This window comes from Palaemon carinicauda, chromosome 40, assembly GCF_036898095.1.
Source record: "Palaemon carinicauda isolate YSFRI2023 chromosome 40, ASM3689809v2, whole genome shotgun sequence".
NCBI classification, from domain to species: Eukaryota; Metazoa; Arthropoda; class Malacostraca; order Decapoda; family Palaemonidae; genus Palaemon; species Palaemon carinicauda.
In genome coordinates, this window is record NC_090764.1 from 40334441 (window position 1) to 40354602 (window position 20162).

The 20162-nt window shown below is 42.2% G+C and overlaps 1 protein-coding gene across 5 annotated transcripts in view; it reads left to right on the forward strand.

Annotated features, from left to right (window-relative positions):
• Positions 1 to 20162, forward strand: part of LOC137631720 (uncharacterized) — a 91948-nt gene that overhangs the window by 34800 nt on the left and 36986 nt on the right. For 2 of the 5 annotated variants that reach the window (XM_068363604.1, XM_068363603.1), the window contains exon 2: positions 13394 to 13540. The exons of the other annotated variants lie outside the window; for them this stretch is intronic. In XM_068363604.1, coding sequence (XP_068219705.1) covers positions 13480 to 13540 — 61 coding nt within the window. In that variant the 5' untranslated portion in view covers positions 13394 to 13479. The remainder of the gene's footprint in view (positions 1 to 13393; positions 13541 to 20162) is intronic. 5 annotated transcript variants of the gene reach the window in all.

Below are 20162 nucleotides of genomic sequence, written 5' to 3' on the forward strand. Positions count from 1 at the left end.
CCAAGCCCAGGGGAGAAGTAATGTCAAACGACTTATGGGTTCGAGAGGCCTTGACCAACGAACAGACGTTTTCCCTCTATGGTATCGGGTGTATCTTACCAAGATCTCCCCTACCATAAGACGAGAGAGACGTTGTTTCTCCTCGTCATCCGAAGGCTTTTCGCATAAGAAACCTGTCACAAGGTTTCGAAGCCCTTAAGCGAAAGTCAGTCCTTTCAGGACAGGTCCAGCGTCCTGGTTACAACCATTAGGACAGCTCTGACCCTATGCAGTCATCGGATAACTGCTCGCCGCCTAACAAAAGCGTAACACAGACTCCGAGAGTCTTTTTTTGTAGGCAAAGTGTTGCGGTCACAGACGTTACCCTCGTCTCTTACCACAACCATTTCCGTTGATCCTTAATGGGTTGTATGGCAAGACATGCAGTATATGCTTGCCTCCCTTATGGAAGACTATTCTGCCGATTAGTCCGTTGAGTCTAGCCGTTTATCTCATCGATATCCTGGCTTTCAGCCAACCTAACGTTCCTTTGTGCTTACTGTTGACGTTGGCGTAGCTTAGTCACGTCAGTCAGGTTGTTTAGAACCACACTCGATGCGGTCTAGTGTGGTTTTTCAGCCGCATTTGGACGTTAGGCCACTTGCTGAGGCTCCTGTTGACGTTCAAGACGTTCACTAACAATCGGAGTTGACTTGTTTTGACGCTGTGCGTCAACCTCCGCATTTTAGAGTTGTTTTGACTGCTCAGTCTAGGCAGTCAAAGCAGTCTCGAGTGGACGCTGTGCGTCCTCACGCACCTGTTGTGGTTGACAGTTCAGTTGTTGACAGTTCACAGACTGTCAAGCAGTTACATGACGTTGCGTTCTGGTCCGCTACTAATGCACCAGTGAGTGTGGACTCTGCTTGTAAAGCATTGCCACCACGGTAGGTCTCTCCCTTGCTTGAGACTCAGCTTTTATCGGACAAGGTTCCTGTAGATGAGGAAGTTGCTGTTCCCCCTCCTACTGATATTCCCTTGAGGACTCTGTCAGATGGAGAGGAGCCTAAAGCTGCTTAGCCTCCTATGGACTTTAATTAAATCATGATGATTTTTTTAAGGATCTTTGTCCGGATCTTTTTGTAACTGCTGCTCCTCGTTCGCCTAAACGTCAGAGCTTACACTAGGCCTAGCTACTTCGAAGCCGTTGTTTTTAAGCTAGTGCTCTCTCGCTCTCCTAGAGAGCTTTACGTTGGCTAGGCGACTGGTTTTTCACCAGGAGGAGTTTGGGGGATACAGCCTTTGCTTTCCCTTCTTTTAAACTGGTTTATAGAGCGAGAGTCTGATATGACACGAGAGAAGTTCTCGGCTTGGGAGTTCATGCCTCTGCCCAGATAGACTTCTCAATTCTCGTAGACTCTCCCTGGCGCCTGGCCAGGAGACGCTCCAAGTTGTTTACAGGTCAACTTCACAGCTGTTTTCGAGCCTTTGAAGTTTTGCTGTACAATTATGTCACGCATAACAAGGCTTTCAGGGATGGTAAACGGTACCGCCTCAGTCGCTAACCCCATCTGTTGCCACACCTGCTCCCGTAGACCCTAAATGGGCTTTGCTGCAAGACATGCAGTCCAAGCTTGCATCCTTGATAGAGGACTTTAATGCGGAGAAGGTTGCTACCGAACCTTCTGGCCAACAACTTTCCAACCGGTCGGTTGTGCGCCCTGTTGACGCTGAGGTAACCTACTCGCGTCTGCCAGTTGAGGTGGTTCCTCCACCGATGCGACCCAGTGTGGGTTGCCAGCCGCACGTTGACGTTAAGCGACGCTCGGAGGTGGTTGTTGACGTTCAGGACGTTCAACAACCAGCAGAGGTGACTTGTTGTGACGCAGTGCGTCAACCTCAGCAACCCGGTAGGGTGTTGACTGCACAACCCAGACGGTCTAGACAGTCTCGGGTTGACGCTGTGCTTCCTCGCGCACCCATGGTTGTTGACAGTTCACAGACTGTGCAGCAGTTCCATGATATTGCGTCCGGCTCCGTCACGCATCCACCAGTGCGACCGGACTCAGCGAGCCAGACGTTGCCCACTCTGTTGCCGTTTCCTCATCAGTTTTCGGATGAGGAACCCTCTGATGAGGACGTTGCTGAACAACAAGACGATCAGCCCCCAGAATAGATCAAGCCCTGCTATCCATCCAGAAGATGCTGAAGAAGGAACGCTGCTCAGTCAGGCTGTGGATGAGTCTGGTAGGGACGCTGTCATCCGTGGAACAATTTGTGTCACTAGGAAGACTACACCTCCGTCCTCTTCAATACCATCTAGCTTTTCACTGGAAAAAGGACAAGACGCTAGAAGCGGTCTCGATCCCGGTTTCCGAAAAGATAAAGTCTTGTCTGACTTGGTGGAAGGACAATATCAACCTAAGAGAGGGTCTTCCCCTGGCTGTTCAGACTCCCAACCACGTTCTCTTCTCGGACGCATCGGACGTGGGCTGGGGCGCGACACTAGACGGTCGGGAATGCTCAGGACTGTGGAACTCGAGTCAGAGGAGCATGCATATCAACTGCAAGGAGCTGTTGGCAGTACATCTGGCCTTGAAAAGCTTCAAGTCTCTCCTTCGAGGCAAAGTGGTGGAAGTTAACTCGGACATCACCACGGCCTTGGCGTACATCTCCAAACAAGGAGGTACCCACTCACTGACGTTGTACGAGATCACAAGGGACCTGCTCATCTGGTCAAAAGGTCAAGACATCTCCCTAGTAACGAGGTTCATCCAAGGCGACTTGAACGTCATAGCAGATTGTCTCAGTCGGAAAGGGCAAGTAATTCCAACCGAATGGACCCTCCACAAGGATGTGTGCAAGAGACTTTGGGCCACTTGGGGTAAAACCATCCATAGATCTCTTTGCAACCTCGCTGACCAAGAGGCTTCCAATCTATTGCTCTCCAGTCCCGGACCCAGCAGCAATACATATAGATGCTTTCCTCCTAGATTGGTCACATCTGGATCTCTACGCATTCCCACCGTTCAAGATTGTCAACAAGGTACTGCAGAAGTTCGCCTCTCACGAAGGGACAAGGTTGACGTTAGTTGCTTCCCTCTGGCCCGCGAGAGAATGGTTCACCGAGATACTTCGATGGTTAGAAGACGTTCCCAGTAGTCTTCCTCTAAGGGTAGACCTTCTACGTCAGCCACACGTAAAGAAGGTACTCCAAAGCCTCCACGCTCTTCGTCTGACTGCCTTCAAACTATCGAAAGACTCTCGAGAGCTAGAGGTATTTCGAAGGAAGCAGCCAGTGCGATTGCTAGAGCAAGGAGAGCTTCTTCCATTAGAGTCTACCAATCGAAGTGGGAAGTCTTCCGAGACTGGTGCAAGTCAGTTTCTGTATCCTCGACCAGTACCTCTGTAGCTCAAATAGCTGTTTTTCTCTTATACCTGAGAAAAGGACGATCCCTTTCAGCTCCCACTATCAAGGGCTACAGAAGCATGTTGGCATCGGTCTTCCGGCATAGAGGCTTAGATCTTTCCAAACATAAAGATCTGCAAGACCTCCTTAAGTCTTTTGAGACCTCCAAGGAGCGTCGTTTGGCTACCCCTGGATGGAATTTAGACGTGGTACTAATATTCTTCATATCAGACAGGTTGGAGCTGTTACAATCAGCCTCCCTGAAAGATCTCACTCTTAAGACTCTTTTCCTGGTATGCTTAGCCTCGGCTAAAAGAGTCAGTGAGATTCATGCCTTCAGCAAGAACATAGGATTTTCGTCAGAAAAAGCCACTTGTTCGCTACAGCTTGGTTTTCTAGCCAAAAATGAGCTGCCTTCTCGGCCTTGGCCTAAATCTTTCGATATCCCCAGCTTATCGGAGATCATAGGCAATGAACTAGAAAGAGTCTTATGCCCTGTTAGAGCTCTTAAGTTCTATTTAAAGCGTACTAAACCTTTACAAGGCCAATCTGAAGCTTTATGGTGTTCAGTTAAGAAACCATCCTTGCCTTTGTCAAAGAATGCTTGGTCAGACTTTATCAGATTGTTAATACGAGAAGCTCATTCACATCTGAGTGAGGAAGACCAAACTTTGCTTAAGGTGAAGACGCACGAAGTTAGAGCTGTAACAACTTCCGTGGCCTTTAAGCAAAATATATCTCTGCAAAGTATAATGGACGCAACCTATTGGAGAAGCAAGTCAGTGTTCGCGTCATTTTACTTGAAAGATGTCCAGTCTCTTTACAAGAACTGCTACACACTGGGACCATTCGTAGCAGCGAGTGCAGTAGTGGGTGAGGGCTCAACCACTACAATTCCCTAATTCCATAACCTTTTTAATCTTTCTCTTGAAATGTTTTTATTGTTGTTTTTGGGTTGTCCGGAAGGCTAAGAAGCCTTTCGCATCCTGGTTGATTTGGCGGGTGGTCAAAGTCATTTCTTGAGAAGCGCCTAGATTAGGGGTTTTGATGAGGTCCTGTTGTATGGGTTGCAACCCTTGATACTTCAGATCCTAGGGGTCGATCAGCATCCTAAGAGGATCGCGAGGCTCCGTAAGGAAGACGTACTTAAAAAGGCAGAGTAATTGTTCAAGTCGACTTCCTTACCAGGTACCTATTTATTTTGTTTTTGTTATTTTGATAACTTCTAAAATGAAATAAAAATTCTTAGCTCATAATAATGTAAACATATTTTGCTGGTCTCTACCCACCCCCCTGGGTGTGAATCAGCTATTATAATCACCGGCTAAGTTAAATATTGAAAAATGTTATTTTTATAATAAAATAAATTTTTGAATATACTTACCCGGTGATTATAAATTAAAGGACCCTCCCTTCCTCCCCAATAGAGACGCAGTGGGACGAGGAGAAAATTGAGTTCTTTGTTTACATTGAGTACTGGGTATCTGGACGACAGATGGCGCTGTTGGGCACACCCGCAACCTGTGTAGCGATCGCTGGCGAATTTTACCTTAGAGTTTTCTGTCGAGCAACAGAGTTGCAGCTATTATAATCACCGGGTAAGTATATTCAAAAATTTATTTTATTATAAAAATAACATTTTGCAAGCTTGGCTACTGGCTCATCATGATTCAACTCTTAATGGGGTAAATATGTGCATAGTAATTCCCATGCAAAGATGTAAACAAAAGGGAAACCATTATGTCTGTTCATCCTTCTGAACAGGAATATAAGGATGAAGAGAATGCAAAGGAAGAGGTTGACAATAGTGAGGGAAAACCAGGAAGCAATGTCTGTTCATCCTTCTGAACAGGAATATGATGAAGAAAACACAGAGGAAGAGGCTGACTATAGTGAGATACAGTATCTCTTTTTCAGTAGGGAAATGATTGCTGAAAAATAACCTAAAAGTTTTTCAATGTAAGTTTAAGTTCTGATGCTGCTTATTCTTCTAAAGTCTGTAGAGATGCCTCTTCCAAGATGACTTATACACCTCAAATCTCCCATTCTTTTTTTTTTTTGGATAGAATTGATAAATTTTTTTTTTTTGAACATGAATGGTAGTGATCCTGATTTATTTATTTATTTATTTATTTTTTTTTTCTTTTTCGTTAGTCAGTCATGGAAGCTCACAAAAAATTATTATAAGTCTAATGAAAATCTTGAAGATTAGGGTTCGTGATTTTAAAAGAGCAGCTTCATTCCTACATTTTTTAGACTTCTTTGTTTGGAAAGGGTTTTGGTAGCAGCTGCATGGCGCACCAAGTCAATATTTTCTAGACATTATCTTGAAGAATCCTGATTTGCTTATCAAGGTTACTGGGAGATGGGTCCTATAGTGGGTTCTGGTAATGTGGTCTATCAATTTTGGGTTTAGTTACTATGTAAAGAAATCTGTTTTTAGTTACAGTATTGGGGTTATATAAATTTGAAATTAAGAAACAATCTGGAGTCCCGTATTTCAAAATGTATTTTGAGATGGTTTGTTACCAATAATCTAGACTACATGTAAGTCTAGAATATTAAATATTTTAAAACTATAATTAACCTATCTTTGTCTTTCACTGGAGGCCCACTTCTATCAGTGTGGGGGAGTCTGTAACATGAACATCAGATGTTCATATGCATCACACCTTCCTTCCCCCTTACTTATAGCATCAAGAGGATAGGGAATAATTTAGTTTTCAATATTAAACTTACCCGATAATCATGTAGCTGTCAACTCCGTTGCCCGACAGAATTCTATGGAGGGATACGCCAGCTATCACAATACTAGAAGGGGGTGTACTTACCAGCGCCACCTGTGGCCAGGTACTATAGTACTTCTTGTTGACACCTCCTCAATTTTTCCTCTGTCGTGCTTCCGGCAAGACGTTCTGGGATACGCTTATGTTCTTGGAGTATTTTCACGGCTTTGGTGAAGTATTTCTCTTTGATTTCGGCTGTCGCTTTACTGGAAACCTTCTTATATTAGCTTAGATAGCTTTTATATAGTCCTGATTAACGGTTAACGATCTTTTGCTTGATTTTGAAACCCCACTTGGCTAACTCTTTGGATTCAAGATGTCTGACATTTCACAAGCCCCCACCCATAGGCGATGTAGGTCTTGTAATAGGCGTATTCCGAAGGCCTCGGTAGATCCTCACACCGCTTGTTCTGACTGTAGGGATAGGCCCTGTCAGTTAGAAAATCGATGTGAGGAATGCGCCGGACTTTCGGAACTTGATTTTGTCCGTCTTTTGAAGTATTCAACTAAGTTAGAGAGAGTCAGAGTTAGGAGGAGTTCTTCTCACTCTTCACTTTTTTCCTCACCTCATGATCCCCTACCTTTTCCTACCCCTGTAGTGGCTACCCCCGAACCTACTATTTGCCCTCAGCCTGATATGTCTGTTGTTTTGCGTGCTATTCAGGCCTTAGGCGATAAAGTAGAGTCAGTGGTAAGTGATCATAAGTCTCTTATGGCCGAAGTCAAGGAACTTAAGGTCAAGAGTGCAGTGGGTGGAATTAGTGCCAGTGCTGTGACGAGTGCTAGTGTCAGTGCAGTGCCAAGTGCTAGTGTAAGTGTCAGTGTGGTGCGTGAGGATACTTCTGTGCGTGCCAGTCGTCCTCCCAGTCCGGGACCTCTTGCAAGCTCCCAAGCCCAGGGGAGAAGCAATGTCGAAGGGCAAAAGGGTTCGGCAGGCCTTGATCGGCGCACAGAAGTATCCTCGGTGGTTGCGGGCGTGTCTTCCAGAGACCGTCACTCCCACCTGCAGACGATTGAGCCCGTCTTTTACTCGTCCGCTGATCAATTGTCAGGGAAGAAACGCTGGACTCAGGTCTCTAGACCACTCAAACGTAGAGTCCAGTCCGCGAGTGCTCAACCGGGCTGCAGTCATTGGCTCAGCTCTGACTCGCCGCAGTCATCAGTCGACTGCACTCCGCCCAAGAGGAGTAAGGTTCTGCCGCAACAGATCTCTGCTGTTAAGGCTTTGCCTCAGCAGACCGTAGTGTCTGCCGACCCCAAGTTGACTCTACTGCAGTCCATGCAGGCACAGCTTTCGGACTTGATGCGTGAGTGTCGGGCTGAGAAGGTTGCGCCTCCGCCTCCGCCTGCACTCGCTCCGCCTGCGCTCGCTCTGCCTGACCGCAGTACCGCCTGCCAGGCGTACGATGTTGAGCCACGTTCTGAGTTTACTGTTCCCAGTGGTGTACAGCCTCCGCCTTCCTTAAGGCAACCTCAGCAATGGGATCAGGAGGCTTATACCTCTCTTCCTCCGCTTCCACTTGCTGCTCCACCAGTGATGCAACACTCGGTTGAGGTACAACAACCTCTCCCATCCATGAGTCAGTCTCCTCAGCTCTCGCTGCAGCGAGCTCAACCCTCCGCAAGGCAAGCACCACAACACCTTAGCCTTGCGCCTCAGGAGCCTCAACTCGCGAGACATTTACTACGTTCTGCGCAGCCTCTACCTCATCGCTCTCCGCTCACACCGCAGGAACAGGAACTTGCTACTCCGCTTCCGCCAACCACTCAGCAAGCGCAACCCTTGAGTTCAGCCACTCATGCCAGGAGTCAGCCTCCTCCACCCATGCGCCTACCTTCTGCTTCTTCTTTTGTTCAGCCTTTGCAGTCTGAGCCTCAGGTGTTCCCTCAACAGATTCTTGAAGAGGAAACCACTAATATTGTTGTTCCAGCTCGTTCTGACTCTGCTGTTCAGCATACCTTTCCGATCTCTTCGCTACACTCTGGTGATGAGGCGTCTGATGATGAGGCGGCACACCTGGATCCCTCATCAGACGTGGATGAATCCAAGTCTTCTCCGCCTTCTATTGACTTTCGTAAGGTCTTGGCTCTGTTTAGGGAGGTATACCCAGACCACTTTGTCTCTGCTACTCCCCGCTCTCCACCATCTGAGTTTTCGCTGGGCATGCAGCCAGCTAAGTCTACCTATAATAAGCTAGTCCTAGCAAGGTCCTCTAAGAGAGCGTTAAGGATCTTAGGGGAGTGGTTGCAGACTAAGCAACACCTTGGCAAGACTTCGTTCATGTTTCCTCCGACTAAGCTCACTTCTAAAGCGGGCGTTTGGTATGCCACAGGAGAGGAACCAGGCTTGGGAGTACCTGCCTCTGCCCAGGCTGACTTCTCAAGTCTGGTAGACTCGCCTCGTAGAACTGCAATGAGGCGCTCTAAGGTTTGCTGGACCTTCTCAGACCTTGATCACTTCCTGAAGGGTGTTTTTAGAGCATTTGAGATGTTCAACTTCCTAGACTGGTGCCTGGGGGCCCTCAGCAAGAAGACCTCCCCTGCGGACAAGGATTCTGCCATGCTATTAATGTCCTGCATGGATAAGGCCATTAGAGATGGATCTGGCGAGCTTGCGTCGATGTTTGTATCAGGGGTTCTTAAGAAAAGGGAACAGCTTTGTACCTTCCTTTCCTCCAGCATTACACCTTGTCAGAGGTCTCAACTCCTTTTCGCTCCGCTCTCGAAGTTCCTCTTCCCCGAAGAGCTGGTTAAGGACTTGTCTGCTGCCCTGATACAAAAGGACACACATGATCTTGTAGCCTCATCGGCTCGTAAGACTAAGGTTGCTACCTCAGTCCCCAGGACTTATCGCACCCCAGTGGCTGATACTCCTGCTACGAGGTTCATACCGCCCTTTCGTGGTAGAGCCCCCAGCCGAGGAAGCTCCCGTCCAGACTCTTCCAGGAGCAAGTCTAGGAAAGGTTCCAAGGCCTCTAAAGGAAAAAACTGACTCTCCGCATCTCCAGACAGCAGTAGGAGCCAGACTCAAGAGCTTCTGGCAAGCCTGGGAAAAGAGAGGTGCAGACGCCCAGTCTGTCAGTTGGCTGAGGGAGGGTTACAGGATTCCATTCTGCCTCAAACCCCCTCTGACCACATCTCCCATCAACCTCTCTCCCAACTACAAAGAAGAGGACAAGAGGCTAGCGTTGCACCAGGAGGTGTCGCTACTTGTGCAGAAGAAGGCAGTGGTTATAGTCCGGGACCATCAATCCCCGGGCTTCTACAACCGTCTCTTTCTGGTGGCCAAGAAGACAGGAGGTTGGAGACCGGTGCTGGACGTCAGTGCGCTCAATGCGTATGTCACCAAGCAGACGTTCACGATGGAGACGACGAAGTCGGTCCTAGCAGCGGTCAGGCAGGAGGACTGGATGGTCTCGTTGGACTTGAAAGATGCCTACTTTCACGTTCCTATTCATCCAGACTCCCAACCTTTCCTGAGATTCGTTTTTGGAAAGGTTGTCTACCAATTCCAAGCCCTGTGTTTTGGCCTAAGCACAGCTCCTATGGTGTTCACGCATCTGATGAGGAATATAGCAAAATTCCTCCACTTATCGGACATCAGAGCCTCCCTCTACTTAGACGACTGGCTGTTGAGAGCCTCCACGAGTCGTCGCTGTCTGGAGAGTCTCAACTGGACTTTGGACTTAATCAGAGAACTGGGTCTGTTAGTCAACATAGAAAAGTCTCAGCTCATTCCCTCCCAATCCATTGTGTACCTGGGAATGGAGATTCGGAGTCAGGATTTTCGGGTTTTTCCATCGGCCCCCAGGATAAGCCAAGCCCTAGATTGCATCATGAGCATGCTGAAGAGGAGCAGTTGCTCGGTGAGACAGTGGATGAGTCTCACAGGGACCCTTTCATCACTGGCCCTGTTCGTCGAGCTAGGGAGACTCCACCTCTGCCCTCTTCAATTCCATCTTGCAGCTCATTGGGACAAGGGTTTGACTCTCGAAGCAGTCTCTATCCCAGTCACCAAAGAGATGAGGACCACTCTCTTGTGGTGGAAGAACAATCTCCTTCTCAGGGAGGGCCTATCGTTGGCTATTCAGACCCCCAATCTTCATCTCTTCTCAGATGCATCGGACTCGGGCTGGGGTGCGACCTTGAACGGACGGGAATGCTCGGGAACGTGGAACGAGGAACAGGGAACGCTCCACATCAACTGCAAGGAGCTACTAGCAGTTCATTTAGCCCTGCTGAACTTCAAGTCCCTCCTGCTAGGCAAAGTGGTGGAGGTGAACTCAGACAACACCACAGCCTTGGCTTACATCTCCAAGCAAGGAGGGACCCATTCGAGGAGCCTATACGAGATCGCAAGGGACCTCCTCATTTGGTCAAGAAGTCAAAACCTCACTTTGGTCACGAGGTTCATTCAGGGCAGCATGAACGTCTCAGCAGATCGCCTAAGCAGAAGGAATCAGGTCATTCCCACGGAATGGACCCTCCACAAGAGTGTGTGCAACAGACTTTGGACCTTGTGGGGTCAACCTACCATAGATCTGTTTGCCACCTCCATGACCAAGAGACTTCCGTTGTACTGTTCCCCAGTTCCAGACCCTGCAGCAGTTCATGTGGATGCTTTTCTGCTGAACTGGTCCCATCTCGACCTTTACGCATTCCCACCGTTCAAGATAATAAACAAAGTCCTGCAGAAATTCATCTCGCACGAAGGGACACGGCTGACGCTGGTTGCTCCCCTTTGGCCTGCAAGAGAATGGTTCACAGAGGTACTTCAATGGCTAGTCGACATCCCCAGGACTCTACCTCTAAGAGTGGACCTTCTACGTCAACCTCACGTAGACAGGTTGCATCCAAACCTCCACGCTCTTCGGCTGACTGCCTTCAGACTGTCGAAAGATTCGCTAGAGCTAGAGGCTTTTCGAAGGAGGCAGCCAGTGCGATTGCCAGAGCTAGAAGGGTTTCCACTCGTAGAGTCTACCAATCTAAGTGGGAAGTCTTCCGGAGCTGGTGTAGAACCAATTCAGTATCCTCTACCAATACCTCTGTGACACAAATAGCTGACTTCCTATTACATCTTAGGAATGAGAGATCCCTTTCAGCCCCTACGATTAAAGGGTACAGGAGTATGTTGGCTTCAGTTCTCCGCCACAGAGGTTTGGACCTTTCTTCCAACAAGGACCTTCAAGACATCCTTAAGTCTTTTGAGACTTCTAAAGAGCGTCGTCTATCCACTCCAGGCTGGAACCTAGACGTAGTCTTAAGGTTCCTTATGTCACCTAGGTTCGAACCTCTTCAGTCAGCTTCCTTCAAGGACCTTACACTCAAGACTCTTTTTCTCGTCTGCCTTGCAACAGCTAAGAGAGTCAGTGAGGTTCATGCCTTCAGCAAGAACATTGGTTTCACGACCGAATCTGCAACATGTTCTTTTCAGCTCGGATTCCTAGCAAAGAACGAACTTCCTTCACGTCCTTGGCCTAGATCGTTTGAAATACCTAGCCTCTCCAACATGGTAGGTAACGAACTAGAGAGAGTTCTTTGCCCTGTCAGAGCTCTCAAGTATTATCTTAATAGGTCTAAACCTATTCGAGGACAGTCAGAAGCCTTATGGTGTGCCATCAAGAAACCTTCGAGACCCATGTCCAAGAATGGGGTTTCGTATTATATAAGGCTCCTGATTAGAGAAGCCCATTCTCACTTAAAGGAGGAAGACCTTGCATTGCTGAAGGTAAGGACCCACGAAGTAAGAGCCGTAGCTACTTCGATGGCCTTTAATAGAAACCGTTCTCTGCAGAGCATAATGGATGCAACCTATTGGAGGAGCAAGTCAGTGTTTGCATCATTTTATCTTAAAGATGTCCAGTCTCTTTACGAGAACTGCTACACCCTGGGACCATTCGTAGCAGCGAGTGCAGTAGTAGGTGAGGGCTCAGCCACTACATTCCCTTAATCCCATAACCTTTTTTTTTAACCTTTCTCTTGAATGCTTTTATTGTTGTTTTTATGGTTGTTACGGTAGGCTAAGAAGCCTTCCGCATCCTTTTGATTTGGCGGGTGGTCAATTCATTCTTGAGAAGCGCCTGGGTTAGAGGTTGTGTAGAGGTCCTTTAGTAGGGGTTGCGGCCCTATATACTTTAGCACCTTTGAGTTGATTCAGCCTCCAAGAGGAACGCTGCGCTCAGTAAGGAAGACGAACTTAAAAAAGAGGCAGAGTAACGGTTCAATTCGACTTCCTTACCAGGTACTTATTATTTCATTGTTATTTGAGATAACTGTTATATGAAATATGGGATACTTAGCTATCCTTTAATCTTGTACACTGGTTTTCACCCACCCCCCTGGGTGTGAATCAGCTACATGATTATCGGGTAAGTTTAATATTGAAAAATGTTATTTTTATTAGTAAAATAAATTTTTGAATATACTTACCCGATAATCATGATTTAATTGACCCTCCCTTCCTCCCCATAGAGAACCAGTGGACCGAGGAAAAATTGAGGAGGTGTCAACAAGAAGTACTATAGTACCTGGCCACAGGTGGCGCTGGTAAGTACACCCCCTTCTAGTATTGTGATAGCTGGCGTATCCCTCCATAGAATTCTGTCGGGCAACGGAGTTGACAGCTACATGATTATCGGGTAAGTATATTCAAAAATTTATTTTACTAATAAAAATAACATATTTCCCAACTGAAAAACAAAGGATCTGTGGCTTGAAGAAGCCATTGGTGGTTGCCATTAACAGCTAGTGTGTCTCATTACTTTACCAGAGGCACAAGTCTATTGAAAGGAAAGAAAACGGGACGTTATTTTTTTTAGTAAATGGGGTAAATATCAATGAAACAAAGCTTAGAGAGAGAAATAATATCAACTTCAGTTGATTGTAAAGATAGAAGATTTCATTACTAAATTTAGAATTTTCTTGCTTTGCTTTTGGTTGTGTGTAATGTTTGGTGTGTAGAAAATTCTTCGAACTCCAGCCACTTTTGTATGCTTATGTAAACAAAGATTATGTATTTTTTATTGTATACTCTGCTTTCTTTTCCTATTGCAGCCTGTTTTTTTCAAGTTGAAAAGCATTTGCTATTTGCATTTCAGCATTTTTTGCTTATCTGTACTGTATATGGGCTTCTGTAATTGTGAAGACAGTTGGTCACATGGAACCGAATTGCTTTTGTTTTGTCGAAAGGTAATTAATATTAATATGTTTTTTGGTTTTCTAGGATGAATCTTTCAACTATTGAAGGAGAATAATCTCTTTTTAAACTATTTACCAAGGATTCTGATAGAAGAGGAACTTGAAAACTCAATGAAAGTAATGAAGATGGTCCTTGGTCAGTACTGTAGCAGATGCTACGGCAGGAAAAAGGGTATGCCAAATCCCACTTATCAATTTTTGCCATGATGCACTGCTAGGGAGGAGTACGCTTTCCCCACTATATTACATATAGTACACTAATGCATTAAAGACTGCTGATGGCTAAACCTTGGTTTAACAGTTAGGATTATTTTATTTACACAACTTTTTTTATTTAATGTGCATCCAAAGTTTTGAAAATCCAGTAGCTATTTTTCTTTTGGCATTTTGTAAGCTGAGGAGTAGAGACTGATGTATGATTTGAGAATAGTACAGCAGCAATGAATATACCTAGTTTGAGATTTTGAGCTTAATGAGCTGGTAAAGAAATACAATTTTGATTTACAAATTCCTTTTTTTATAATCTTTTTATTTCTATGAGCCTACCCTAATGCTCATATTGCTTCTTCAGAAGCTTGGTTTATTGGTAATTACCCCAAAAAGTTTATAAAATATTTCCCCTACATGCCCTCGGTCAAGAATTGAAAGCGTGTAACAGTTAATGGTAAGTAACCCACTAAAAGTTTCCATTCTTTAGTTTTCTCTTTCAAACCATTTCATCGAGACGGGTATCTCCCTTTCCAGATTGTGATAAGTGTTTGTAGAATTTTGATTAATAACTATGCGATTGAGTGACATTTCTGCACAGGAAAGTACTGGGTTTTAAAACCTTAGTGAGGAGTAAAATATCTCAAGATTTAAGTTTCAAGTTGGTGTTGATGGAACCAGAGAGTATACACTGTGTAGTGGTAAAGTTTTACTTTGTAAACAGAACGAGTGCTGTTTGTTGCTTGTAATGGCTGAATAAAGTATTTTTATTTCAAGAGGAATTACAGAGAGAGAGTAGTTCTTGTGTGTGGACTTGATAACGAGATGACATGCCAATACTTGCTTACCAGCCAAGATTATGAGGAACCTTTTGAGTTTTACCTTTTTTTTTAACATATCTTGTGGATAGTAAGTCTGACTTGGTTGCCCATTGCTTACACTAACTTAGCTTCCATGGTCAGGTCTAGTGGTCATAATTATATGGCGTTTCTTCAGTAAGTGTTCTGAATGTTCATTGTGCCTTACAGAGTTGAATTCCAAACTAAGTCTTTACTACATCCTAACTAGTCTGGTTTTTATTATATTGGAAATTTAATGCCATTAACTTTTTTATGGATAGCTGGGTTTTGTTATATTGAGAATTTAGAGCCATTGTCTTTATGGATAGCCCAAAAATCAACTTGGTTCTAGATTCAGAGTAATATGTCAAATCTAACCTACCCAGTTTCAAATTCTAACCTAAATGTTCAAGGTACAACTAGCGAGTCATCTACACCATTCAGTAATGGGTGGTACATGGCTTATCTCAGGTTCAAGATCCCATTGTAGAGCCTCGAGTTATTTATTTACTTGTGCTCTTCTGCAGTGTAACTATCTCATTCACGCATTTTTAGCCACTCTTCTAGACATTTAGATTTTCTGAAATGGTAACCTTGATCCTTAGATCTCTCCTCTGTTAAAGTAAGTACCTGTAAACTTCTGCTGATCCCTTGTGCCAAAATGTTAATCTAAATATTCTATTCCTCCATTCGTAAGTTAAGTTCTCCTTTTTTCAGTTGTTTTTGGGGTTACCCTGACACTGTAGGATTCCCTTGGACTAATAGTTCTTTCTTTGTATAAAGATTCACTGAATCGGTTCATTTGAATAGCTGTGAACGGCATCCTCTTTCAACTTTGACCATTAACCATTTTACCCTTTTCTCAAATAGGGTAAATATAGGGTTTAGTACCTCACTATTTTGAACAAACCCCTCTATCTCAGACACATCGGTTTCTATACGTAGTTGATAGTCATTCGGAAAACAGTGTTGTAAAATTTTGAAAATAGATTTTTAAAATATAATTTTAAATTAGTGATTTTGGGGACCAACCACTATCTCATAAGATTTGCTACATAATTCTTAATTTCTTCTTGTTTTAGATATATTGTGTTTTCTTCATAATAGATTTTATATCATTTAGACCAATATATATGCATTTTAATAAAATATATTGTTTTATGTTTTTTTATATTTTTATTAATTCAAAGAATATCAATATATCAATTGCTGTGAAAATTGTAACAGGAGGGACTTTAGAAATGTTACATATTGTTTTAGGCAGAATACTTATAAAATATGTGCAGAATGATTAGGTTCACGATAGTAAACAGAGGGGCATAATTACTCTTAAGTTTCTATGAGGCCACTGAAGTTATCAAGACTTACTTAAGTGAGCTGTATCAAAATTTTGGAAAGTTTGGTAACTCTCCTGTTCATGTTTTTGATTATCAGACGCATGAGGAAAAAATTTATACGTTTTACAGGTTTACCAAAATGGCCAAACAAATGCTATATCTGTCAAAATTATGAATGCAACGTAGTTGGGATGATGTTTTAATGAAAAACGATATACTGTATCTTCATTATTTATCGAGATAATCAAATGAAACTTCTCGGGATCTTATACAAGGTTTTCCTCCACATACACCAAGTTACTAATTTTTTGATGCTTGAAAAATTTAAAAAAAAAATTCATAGACTCTGGTCCACTTAAGATAAACAAAAAAAAATATTCAAGAAAAATCATGGTGCATGGTCCTCTTATGATGAACAATTTATTAAAACCAAATAAGCCTTATGATGCATAGTTAATTTTGACTAAATTTTATAAATTATTCTAGATGCAGGTTAAGGCCGGTATTTCAAGTTCACATTTAGTGAATGATTCATTTACCTTACTGGACGGATTATTGCCAAGCTACAGTAGTCCTGGTTTACTGTCTGTTTCCTGCGTTGTTACCCGTCAATATGAAACTTACAGATTATCTAAAAAAAGAATTCAATAAGAATTCAATGATTTACTTGGAATAATTTTGGCATATATTGTGTTGAAAGAGATGGATGATTATTTAAAAAATGTTAACTTTAGATAATGGTTAATCTATTTACCAATTGCCCATAGTTGCCAGTTACTTTTAGATTAAATCCCAATAATTCATTTTGGATATTGAATATTCTTTGGTAAATACAAAGGAAGTCCACAATGCTGTTGCAGTAGAGCAGACATTAACAATGCCATTATACTTGCATCATCACTAAATCACATATGAAACCGTACAAGGTCCTCCTCCTAGTTCCAGATAGATAGAGGAAGTAAAGGTTTTTGAGTAGGATCATAGGATGTATCAGCCTATGTAGGTCTTGCAATAACGGTAATCAACAGGTATTTTGACTCGATAGTAAGAAGTCTCTGTTGTGCAATTATTCCATTACCTCAGTAATGTTGTAGATAAGGAGAGAGTGTAATTGATAAAGCATACTGGGTTGCCCAAACTCAAGTCGGTTTTTGGCTCCGGACTTGCTAATAAGCTTATACACTTTGGGATGTAGGAATTGCACGATCTTGTACCATATTCTTGCTATGGTTTGTGTGGTAAACAAATGGTCTTTACTCTGTGGGTCATAAGATACCACTCGGAAGTATTTGGCATGATGAAATTGAACATTTCTAGCATAAAAGAAAACTTGAACTAAACTGATAATTTAGTACTTTTTATAGCAGTTGGGCACTACTTTTGCCAGTATGTCTGGAAATTTGGAAAAGGCTAGGTCTCCGACCATATTCATATCTGCTTCTTCACTGTTCTTTCTCAGCATGATTGCAACAACACCTCCCACATGGATAACCTTGATGTTTGTCAGATTAGTGAAGTTGAAACAATGTTGGGCTGGTCGTTACTTGGTTGGAATGACCGCCCGAGAGCACTAGATGCTCTTGAAAAAACAGTGATAAGGATGTTCAGTCATCTGGTTCTGGATCCCTTAGTATAATAGATGATTCTTTTTTAATTAGAAAAATATAGACTTTTACACATCCCTTATTTTTACCTTGAACTAGCAGGTATGTAACATGTTCTCTATGAACCATAATGTCTCTTAATAGACCTGTTCAGGACATTCAAAGGATCTGTAGAACTGGACCATTTGTGACCAAGTACCTGAGAAGGTTGTTGCACTAATCAATGTACTTAGACTAACCATTTCAAAAGTGGTGCACCCATACAAATTACTTTATATCTAATCACCCGAGAACTTTCAAAGATATTCTCGAACCCAGGAGGTTTGGAACCTTCTAGGTTGTCCTCTATAAGTTTAAAAATATATCGGTAATTTGTATAGAAAATAATAGTTAATTTTTATGAGGGGCAGTAAAAATGTGTCAATAACTAGAACGAGCAATGTTCATATTGTTAAAACTTTTCAAGGTGTCCAAATAGGGAAAGAATTCCCGTTTAAAGTGTTCTTTTGAAAAGAATGTACAATTAAGATCCTTTTGAAAAGAACTTCAATTTAAGGTGCCCTTTTGAAAAGAATTTCTACTTTTGGCTTAATTTGGTGCTCAAGCATTTGAGATTAGACATTTGCTTTCTGCCTGTATCTTTTCTTATTGAAGGGTTGGTCTCAGGAACTCGCCAAGTTTGGATCTAAGTCATATATAAGCCTTGAAAATTAAGGTATTAGATATTAGGAGTAAACCTACATCTCTTAATTATTGTAGGAATGTCTCTGTGGAAAGACTTTTTAGAGCCAATTAAATAACCCATAATTTTGCTGTTAGCTTAACATTACAGTATCTTGAAGAATATTAACGATTTCTTTTTAGATTATTGGGTGGCTACTGCTGTGGGCTTTTTTTTTTTTTTAATGTAATTAAGTTTTAGATATTTTTCAAATATTCCAAGTATTGTTAGAAAAACAATCCTGAGCCACATATTGCAAATGTTTTTTTCCTAGAAGTTTAATAATTAAATTCTAGACCTATTAAGTATTAAAAATTAATTAGATTATTCATTCTTTTTTACCCATCTCTTTCTTTGACTGGGATCCCACCTCCATCAGAATTTGGGAGTAAGCAATATGAACATTAAGGAAGTAAAGAAATGAAAAATATTTTAATAGTAAAATTTTCATTTCTGTACACCCCTGATATTCGTATACACATGCTTACCCACCTTCCCACTAACTTATGATGTCAAAGGATAGGGAATACTTTCAACTTCAAAACTGAAGAATGGGAAATTCTTTGTGTTGTTCTTGCCATTAACTGCTAGATTTTTCTCATTAAATTACTCAGGGTGTGTATCTTTTGAAAGGAAAGGAAATGGGAAAGTTTTGTATAAATTTTTTCTTTTTAGTAAATGTCGATAAACTGAGCTTCTGAAGAGGTCATATGAACATCAGGAGAGTATAGAAATAAAAAATCTATCGTCAAAATTCTGTTTTTTGTCACTGGATCCATTACTTATTTATTTAAAATATGCTCTTATGTAGTAATAATCTATAGTTTAATGCTAACCTAAATTACTGTTTTGTCCTAATTGGATTACAAATCAGTGTTTTAGTTTTTATTACTTTTTTGGTTTAATGTACCAGTTTGTGCACACTAACTTACTGTAGAAAAAAATGCTTGATACACAGATTACCTCCACATAGCAGCTGCTTTTTAACGAGTTTTGTTTTGTTTTATGGCATACTCATTGTTACACTTATGAAATTAATTATGCATACTTGATTGATAACATTATTTGTTTTTTTCCCGTTTGGTGAGTGTAATACTCTGTGTTTCACTTTGTTGATAAGATTGGTTTGTTGTTTGTTTGTAATAGAGGTTGATTTTCAAAATATTAGTTTATTCTATATATTTTTTTCTTCCATTTTTTTTCTTAGTTAATATGACAGGATTTATACAGATGTGCTACTTAGAATTCTATTTTCTGCAAAACTGGTCATTGTATATGCATGGACATTGTGCAATCAATACCATTGTCAGTTTAGGCTACTCTGCTGTAGTTTTAATATAACTTAAGTTGCTAAGTAGTTCAGATATTTTGCACAAATGGCTTTATTTTAAACATTTAATATCCCTCTTACTGAGAATGCCTTGACAAAGTCACTGCTTCAATATGAAATGTCTTTTCCTTGAATAAGGACTCTTGAACTGGGGAATATTTTTTTTCCTTAGTCTCAAATATTTTTCCTATTTCTTATTGTTACTTCTAATCCTTCATATTTTATAAACTGTCTTCCACTTTGCTCTTCGATCTCTATTCCTGTTTTTAACTGTCTAGAGTTTTGAGAAGGGATACCGTTATTGAGGTTGGAGTTATTTTCAAACCAATTTAGGGAGTTGTGGCAGTCTTGCCAGCTAGTACTTGATGATGTTTGGACCAAAGGAATGTGAATATTTACATACAGACATGCAGAACTACCTAATTGAAAAAAACTGGCCCTCAGATTCCAGGGGTGGGCTGGTTTTTCGAGATAGGACTCTTGACATTCTGTCCGATTTGCCTGCCATTATGATTAAAGTGGGGACATTGGAAATGAGGTCTTACTGGTGTCATTAGTGGAGGAATTAATTCCATAAAAAGCTAATGGGGTCTTTTTAAACATAGCAAGCATTATAAATATTTTCTTTCCCAGAAACATTTTTTTCTCTTAATTTTGATCATTATTTTCCCTCAAAAAAGAGAAAAGAATGAATAACATCAATATTGTTTCCCCTACTGGATTCCATGGCGATCCCCAGACTGTCGATGACCTCTG